General features: G+C 34.1%; 1 protein-coding gene across 1 annotated transcript; it reads left to right on the top strand.

The window, feature by feature from the left end:
• The first annotated feature begins 805 nt into the window (after positions 1-805).
• On the top strand, positions 806-8,215 carry LOC149219750 (GDSL esterase/lipase At5g03610-like). Its single transcript, XM_089386905.1, has 8 exons — positions 806-1,137; positions 1,227-1,397; positions 1,481-1,755; positions 2,539-2,830; positions 2,934-3,124; positions 6,398-6,712; positions 7,510-7,801; positions 7,902-8,215. The coding sequence occupies exons 1-8, from the start codon at positions 1,056-1,058 to the stop codon at positions 8,093-8,095; spliced, it is 1,812 nt and encodes a 603-aa protein (XP_089243031.1). The 5' UTR covers positions 806-1,055; the 3' UTR covers positions 8,096-8,215.
• The last annotated feature ends 894 nt before the right edge of the window (positions 8,216-9,109 follow it).

The following is a 9,109-nucleotide window of genomic DNA, read 5'->3' as shown; positions in this document are numbered from 1 at the left end:
TTTCAAAATATTCTCTGAATTTATATTGGAGATTGTATATAAGGATGGTTCATAATATTTTTTAAAAATGTAATTAAGATAAAATAAATTTAGATTTATTTAATTTTAGATTTACCAAGAGGGATCAATTTTTTTTTAGAATAAAAAGAAGATTGAACTAAAAAGATTTGATTTCTCTCAAAAATTAATAAATTGATCCAGAATTAAGATGAATTTAAGTTGGTTTAATTATTAATTAATTAAAATTAGAATTAGAATGATCAATTCTAATTTAATTTTTCACTTCAAAAAAGTTATATTCCACATTAATACTATATATTCTTATAAACCTGAAATATTATAAATTTTCAACTCAATAACTTAACCCAATCAAATTTCTTTAACTAACCAACCAATCAATATTAATAAAAATAATATCAAAATTTAATTTTTATTATTTTAATTTTAAATTATTTTTATTATTTTATTATTTTTATTTATAAAACATACCACTACATTACAAAATAAAATCTCTTTGATGCTATACTCGAAAGGGCCTCTCCACACAATGACTTTATCGAACTCTGGCCAATATGTAAAGATCTGGTCCATCAGATTTCAATATGTAAAGTTCTTGTCTATCAGATTTCAAAAATCTCTCTCAATCTACAATCAAATGGCTTTATCAAGCTCCCCGACATGTGACAGACTCTTATCCATCCGAATTTAAAATATTGCTTAAATCTTAAATCTATGTGACAGGCCCTCTCCACCTAATCTTGAATCTTTTTTTTTTTCAGATGATACTTAAATCTTAAATCTACCATCAAAATAAAAATGACTTTATGGATTTCTTGAGAAACAACCATGGGATAACCTTGTAATGTTACCATTTCTAGAGTTTTCTTGTTTCGTAGAGTTATTTTCGTGGACCTGTTCGTTCTTTCCCAAATCAAACACAGGCTCCGAGGATCTCGTTTCTCGTTAGACCCTCGCAATTTTTTTGACTAGTTCCCTTAGTTCCAATTTTCTTCCCCATCGTGTGTTGCAAAAGGGTGAATCCTTCTGTTCGGAAGATGTGCAGATCAGAAGCTAGTACCGAGAGGCCATGCTTCAAACTGCTCCTTGCTTTCTGTTGCGGATTGCAATTTATTCATCGTAATTTCCCACTGTTGTGTTTCGAATTTGATTGCCCAAGTACTAGTATTTCCATATGAGTTCTGAATAACAGGCAATTTTGGTTGCAGAGAATGTGGAAAGCGCAAGCCCAGGAGCCATGTTTGTGTTCGGAGATTCATACGCTGACACGGGAAATCTTAACAAAACAAATACCGCCTGGAAACCTCCATATGGTATAAGCTTCCCTGGAAAACCCTCCGGGCGACATTCGGATGGAAAAGTCCTCGCGGACTTGATAGGTATAATTACAAATTTTCTGCTCAGAATAACTAATTTTTTCTGCCTCGTTTGTGGGTTCTAATCTTTGATTACAATGCTGCAGCTTCAGCTTTCAAGCTCCCTACGCCAGTGCCATACAATCAGCAGGGTAGCTATCCCAACCGGCGGCTTCGCTTCGGCATGAACTTTGCGACCGGCGGGAGCGGTATCTTCACTACATGGCCTGGTCTGCCAAACATGACTACACAAATAGATCAGCTGCAGCGATTGATGTGCGATAGAGTATACTCGGCAATGAATTTTAGGTTTTCTCTTCTTCTCTTCACGGTTTCCGGCAATGATTACGGTTTCTACATCCAGCAACAAAGAGCGGTAGAGGTATAATCTAGGCCGTAGTTTATCTGTTATATGTCTGAGAGCCTTTTTTTTTATATATATTTTAGTTGAATTTGCAATTTGATATGGATTTTCTGGGTAACTGTAAATTTTCCACAATCTTAGTGTCCTGAGTTTTAAGGGGCTGAATCCATAGGGTATTTTTATGCAGATTGATGCCCTATGCAGATTGCAGATTCAAAATCTGAAATCTGACTGTTGAGAGAAGGGTCAGTCAATTGTTCGACCCTTCTCTTCACCATCAGATTCAGGAATATTTCTGGAATCTCAATCCACATAAGTTCAACAGAATCCATATATCTATATACTGCCAAAAACACATTTTAAACATTAAAAGATCACAATTTGACCAAAACTTGTTTTGCCCATATATTTTGGAGTTTGTGCGTGCATATTTTCCAATTAAATTTACCCTAAATGTAATAAGAATCGGTTGGAATCACAAGTTTGAATTGTAAATTCTCCACAATCCTAGTGTTCTATGAATTTCCACCTTACTGAACCCATACATATTATCAAAAAAAACATTTTAAATAACAAAAAAAGATAAAAATTTAACCAAAAATTATATATTCCGACCAAAAAAATCCAAAATTTATAATAGTCCAACCATAATAAACCTCAACTAACACAACACACAGTTAAGTAGAAGTTTTCATATTTACTGTGAATATATTCATAGTACACTGCCTAAATCGATTTTTGTAACAATATGCCGCTTAATCTCTGCATTCCTCACTGACATTAGCTGTCTGGAATTTGCAGGACGTGCCTTCATTTGTAGAATCGCTGATCAAGCAGCTCTCGGCAGATTTAGTGCGTTTGTACAATTTAGGTTTCCGACGCTTTGCAATCACAGATATAGAGCCTCTGGGCTGCTTGCCTACTTTTACAGTAGATAACTCTCACGCAAGTTGTAACGCTACATTGAACACATTAGCCGTATATCATAACAGTCTTTTGCAAGAAGCGGTGGAGGGAATAAGAAAGGGTCGAGCAGATGCAACTTTTTTGATTCTGGATCAGTATTCAGATACCATGGCGGTTTTTCAACATGGTTTTACACTCTGTCCCCCTTTATCATATGGATGTACTTTCTTTCTTTCTGTGGCTCTACAGTGTTGAATGTTTATTTAACGTGTGAATTTTTTTATGTGCAGGGAAATTCAGGAAGCCATTGAAACCCTGTTGCAGTGGTGAGTGCGGCGTTACAGACAGTGCAGGGAGGGCTTTGTATAGTGTGTGCAGCCATCCAGAATCGGCCTTTTATTGGGATGGGGTGCATCCCACACAGTCTGGTTGGGAGACATTGATGACATACTTCAAATCCTCCCTGGGTCAACTTCAGACTTGATTTGTCACTATCGATTCGATCAGAATTTCCTTTAGATTTTTGTCGTTTGCGCTATAATGAATAATCCTTTTGTTGCTATTCCGATTACTTTATGGAGACATTGTGTAGACAAGATCAAACGGGAGTGCAATCTAAATTTAGTAATTTAGTTAATATATCAAATACTATGCCGACACTACGTATGTCTTGTATGGATTACTTTATGAGATTTGTGTGGACCAAGATCAAATGCCAAGGTAAATTTAATTTAATTGATATATTGACACTGCTAAATACTGCCGTATCTGGTAAATTTGTGCAATAGAAATAATTTTATTTTTTAATATTTTGATAAATTTTGTGTGGAAATTATGGTTTACCTCGATAGAATATCCAGGTTGTAAAGTCTATCTCGTGTAATTTAGTTTTCAAGTGTTTTTTTAATAATATTTTGATAAATTTCCTATGGAAATGATTTTTAATAATATTTTGATAAATTTGGTAGGGAAATTATAGGTTAATTGGATATGATACGCAGTAACAAGATTTTTATAATTTCGTTGTCTGAGTAGTGGCCATTTGGGTTAGTATTTCACTTTTATCAGAATGAAAATGAATTTATGATTATTTAAAAGTAATTATATTGATGAATATGTTATTTTAGAATAGGGTTTTTTAGAATTTTAATTTAATTATCATTAATTATTAGGTGGATTCTAAATATTGATCTTTATAGAATATTTCAGAATATTTTTAATAGTATATATGAATCAAAGAATGAGATTTATTTCATAAATAATTATGTTTTTTTTTTTCATTTTAATTAAATTCATTAATTTAAATAAAATGTGATATGAATCAGTGTCCTATGAAATGGTTTTTTAAACGTTTGGTATTGATAAACCATGATATTAGCCTATTTCGTAACAAATACTATTTACAAATTAAAAAATTCCATTAAGAAGTAAGGATAATCTCCATAGTTAAGAAACTTTATATATATGTGTTTAACTTTAACTTATATATATATATATATATATATATATATATATATATATATATTAATAATAATAGTAATAATAATAATAATTTTAAATAAAGTTATAATTTAGTTAATTCTTATGATTTTTTAAATTTTTGCAGTTTAATATGTATGATGAAGTGTGTGTTTTGATAGGCCATTTAGAAACCATTTAATTTATATATTGTACTAGTTATAGTTATAAAATGAATGTAATTGAAATAATATTCCTAAAAAAATCAATTCTTTATTTTCATTTTTATTATTATTATTATTTTAGGGCATAGTTTAACTTATACAGGAAATGACCTTTTCACCCTAATCAGAGGATATAGTCTGTGATGAGATTGTGATTTTTTGTTGTTTAAACTACATTTTTAAATAAATAGATGGATTCAACACCCTCAAAAGGCACTCGAATTCTACAAATTAAACAACTTAAATTCAAAAATTTCAAAATCTCTCAAATATTTTCATTAAAATTAATTAGAAAAATGCTTTGAAAAAGAATCCATTTCATTTATAAATTAGAATAGGTCTTTTTCTTAATAATGTTTAAATTAAAGTTATAAAATATTAATATATCTAATTTTTCCATTGTTAAATATATTCTTAAATTATAATGATAGTAAGCAGGGTTAATCTCCAACCTATTACAAATCACTAACTAATTATTAATTTTTCATAATTAAAAAATTTAATTAATTAATTTTAATTTAAAAATTTTAAATAAAAAATAATATTTTTTTTTTAATAAATAAAAAATGAATGAAATTGAATAGGAATTGATTCATACCCATTCAAAGCAATTGTTAAAGAGAGTTCCTATCTCCAAGTGACTTTTGCAATCGATTTGCGTTTAACATGATGCCACTAAGATTATACAGTTGAAGACTACTTTTAGAGATTATACACTGACCTGGTATATGAAGTACACGAATAACGCTCTTACTAGACATCCAAGAATCTTGGCACACATCAAAAGGGTCATGTTGAAAGAATTCTGAAGGCTTAAGTCTGCATCTCAGTGTATGACAGAATTGAAAGAGATCAAGCAGGGGCAGAACGAATCTGTTTGGGACCATGATCAATGGTTCAAAGTGTTGTTAGGTCGGTTGGAATTTGAGATTCCATATGAGCAGCATAAGGAGTGGTCTATTGTAGAATTATTGCATCATATTTGTTTTCCTTTGACTTAGAAGAACATTCAAACTCAGGATCAAGTTTTGGAGATTACATTGAAGTTAAAAGTGCCTTTCGTAGTAGCAACCACAAGAGGAGAAAGCTTTGGCATAGCCTAGCTAGAATCGTAGATAGCCACTCTCACAGTGCAACTGCAGGACTTAGTGAAAGGGAAAGAACAATGCTCGGAAGTTTTGTACACAATTTGCAAAAAGGTTGGGTACCATAGAGCTGAATTCCTAGTGATGACATATTACATGACGGCTGGTGCAACTATCTATTCCAAAAAGGTAGTGGATTATGGTGTGAGAGCTGTAAAGTGTGGCGACATTCACCACCGAGTTGTCCTATGATGAAAAGATATGAAGCCTCTACAAGGAATTTATTTTGTTATTTTTGTAAGTCCATGAGTCATGAAATTCATCATTGTCGATCTTTAGAATGGATGATATATCACACCAACGACTCCTACAGGGTGCAAGAGGGACATGACAAGATGGTACAAAAGTACAATCAAGCAGGCATGTATAATCAATGGGTAGAGGCCAAGGTATGATGGGTAGAGGACCTGGAGGACCAGGTCTAGGACAAGGATCATTTGGACGGGGGAGAGGACAAATAATTGTGGGCAGCTAGGACATATCACCAGATTTTATCCCTATCATTTTATAACATTTACGTATTATCGAGCTTTGGATAATGCGATAGAGGATTTCCCTCATCTTCTCGCGAAAATTCAGGAGAAGAAGGGGCAAAACATTCTAAAGGTTACCGTAGAACTGTGCCACAATCAATCTCGTGTTAATGTTGTTACACATGGAGGTACCAAGACTGGGAGGGATGCTGCTAAACATGCTAACCCATATCAATAATTGGTGAGAAAAGATGTTAATCCTCCGCCAAAGTTCAATCCACATAAGGAAAAGACTACTTGTAAGGATGCATGTGGAGAAATGGTTTCCTCGAAGTGGGATATTCTAGAAGACAGTCTAGTGTATGACATGCCTAGAGTCTATGAAAAAAATGATATTAAAGTCCTGAAAAAAATGATACTAAAAGTCCATATGGTATAACTACAATTTTTCTGCCTCGTTTTGGGGGTTCTAATCTTTGATTACAATGCTGCAGCTTCAGCTTCCAAGCTTCCTCCGCCAGTGCCATACAATCAGCAGGGTAGCTATCCCAACCGGCGGCTTCGCTTTGGCATGAACTTTGCGACCGGCGGGAGCGGTATCTTCACTACATGGCCTGGTCTGCCAAACATGACTACCCAAATAGATCAACTGCAACGATTGATGTGCGATAGAGTATACTTGGCAATGAATTTTAGGTTTTCTCTTCTTCTATTCACGGTTTCCGGCAATGATTACGCTTTCTACATCCTGCAACAAAGAGCGGTAGAGGTATAATCTAGGACTTATATGTTTTAGAGCGGTAGAGGTATAATCTAGGTCTTATATGTTTTAGAGTTTTTTTAGATATATATTTTTTAGTTGAATTTGTAAGTTGATATGGATTTTTTGGGTAACAAATTTTAGCTGTGAATTCTCCACAATCTGAGTGCTTAGAGTTTTCTAGGATGCTGAATCCATAGGGCATCTTTATACAGATTGATGCTCTATGCAGATTGCAGATTGGAAATGAAATCTGACTGTCAGGAGAAGTGTCAATTGTTTGACCCTTCTCTTGACTATCAGATTCTGGAATATTTCTGTAATCTCAATCCCCATAAGTTCAACAGAATCCATTTATCTATATACAGCCAAAAACACATTTTAAACAACAAAAGATCACAATTTGACCAGAAGTTGTTTTGCCTATATATTTTGGAGTTTGTGAGGGCATATTTTCCAATTAAATTTATTTCAACAAGTTTGAGTTGTGAATTCTCCACAATCCTAATGTTCTAAGAGTTTCCACCATACTAAATCTATACATGCCTTTAAAAAAACATTTTAAATAACAAAGGACGAAGATTTAACCAAAAATCATATGTTCCGGCAAAAAAAAATCCAAAATTTATAATATTCAAACAATACCTAAACATCAACTAACACAACACACAGTTAACCGGAAGTTTTCATATCTACTGCGAAAATCTTCATGCTAAAATGCCTAAATCGATTTTTGTAACAATATGCCGCTTTATGTCTGCATTCCTCATTATTCCTCATTGACATTAGCTGTCTGGAATTTGCAGGGTCTGCCTTCATTTGTAGAATCGCTGATCAAGCAGCTCTGGGCAGATTTAGTGCGTTTGTACAATTTAGGTTTCCGACGCTTTGCAATCACAGATATGGAGCCTCTGGGCTGCTTGCCTTCTTTTACAGTGGATAACTCTCATACAAGTTGTAACGCTACATTGAACACATTAGCCGTATATCATAACAGTCTTTTGCAAGAAGCGGTGGAGGGAATAAGAAAAGGTCGAGCAGATGCAACTTTTGTGATTCTGGATCAGTATTCAGATACCATGGCGGTTTTTCAACATGGTTTGACACTCTGTCCCCATTGTCTCATATGGATGTACTTTCTTTCTGTGGCTCCACACTGTTGAATGTTTATTTAAGGCGTAGATTTCTTTATTTGCAGGGAAATTCAGGAAGCCATTGAAACCCTGTTGCAGTGGTGAGTGCGGCGTTACAGACAGTGCAGGGAAGGCTTTGTATAGTGTGTGCAGCCATCCAGCATCGGCCTTTTATTGGGATGGGGTGCATCCCACACAATCTAGTTGGGAGACATTGATGAGATACTTCAAATCCTTCCTGGGTCAACTTCAGACTTGATTTGTCACTATCGATTCGGTCTGAATTTCCTTTAGATTTTTAATTGTTTGTGCTATAATCCTTTTGTTGCTATTACGATTACTTTGTGGAGACATTGTGTGGACAAGATCAAACGGGACTGCAATCTAAATTTAGTAATTTAGTTAATATATCAAATACTGTGCCGATACTACGTCATGTCCTGTATGGATTACTTTATGAGATTTGTGTGGACAAATATCAAACGCCAGTGTAAATTTAATTTAATTGATATATTGACAATGCTAAATAACGCCGTATCTGTTGAAAATATAATTTCAACTGCGATCGCCGATATCGCATCGGCAAAGTCGAAGTGAAGAAATCATAAAGAAGCTTTTGTGCTTCCGACGAGCGATCGCCGATATCGCATCGGCACATCCCTATCGGCAATGTCATAGAGTCGGGGTCTTTGACATGAGAAAAGTTGCGATGCGATGCAAATAAAGTCAATGGTTAAAGTACAGGTCAGCAGCAAATAAATTTGACGTGAAGTAAAAGTTCCTTTACCGCCAGTAAATGTCAGTAAAACAGTAAATGCAATTTACTGTGGGTTGGTAAGTTTTGGTGAAGTTTTTAATTTTATTTCAGCGGGAGTATGGGCAAATTTAAAGAATGGTATGGGCAAGTCATCGCCCTATCTTTAATTTTTTTTTGGTATATGTTTCTAGTGAGTGCTCATTTTTGTAGAAGAGTGAATTGCACATGAAATTAAAAATGTGAATGATAACGCACAGCAGTGTGTAAAAAGATAGAACCAGTTGATGTGATTTTGTGTAGGGAAAAACCATGTGTGGTTTTGCACAGCAGTGCATAAAGGAAATGGTGGAGCATTGTAAAACGAAGGTGCAGTGAAAGCGAAAAACCATGTGTGGTTTTGCACATCAGTGCATGAAAAAAAGAAAAGGTGAGAGCACATCTGTAAATTTTTTTTATTTAACTGGAAGTGAAGAAAAGTAAAACACCGCAAGCAGGGGAGGCATATAATTTTCTTGG

This window comes from Pinus tabuliformis, chromosome Q (genome assembly GCF_031772625.1).
Source record: "Pinus tabuliformis cultivar Carrire ecotype Pingquan chromosome Q, CPIR1, whole genome shotgun sequence".
Classification (NCBI taxonomy): domain Eukaryota; kingdom Viridiplantae; phylum Streptophyta; class Pinopsida; order Pinales; family Pinaceae; genus Pinus; species Pinus tabuliformis.
This window is presented reverse-complemented; position numbering and strand designations above follow the sequence as displayed.

Coding starts and splice junctions, on each gene's coding strand:
- LOC149219750 (XM_089386905.1), top strand. CDS start 1,056: ATGTGCAGATCAGAAGCTAGTACCGAGAGGCCATGCTTCAAACTGCTC. Junction 1,398..1,480: donor AGTCCTCGCGGACTTGATAG/GTATAATTACAA, acceptor ACAATGCTGCAG/CTTCAGCTTTCAAGCTCCCT. Junction 2,831..2,933: donor CATGGCGGTTTTTCAACATG/GTTTTACACTCT, acceptor TTTTATGTGCAG/GGAAATTCAGGAAGCCATTG.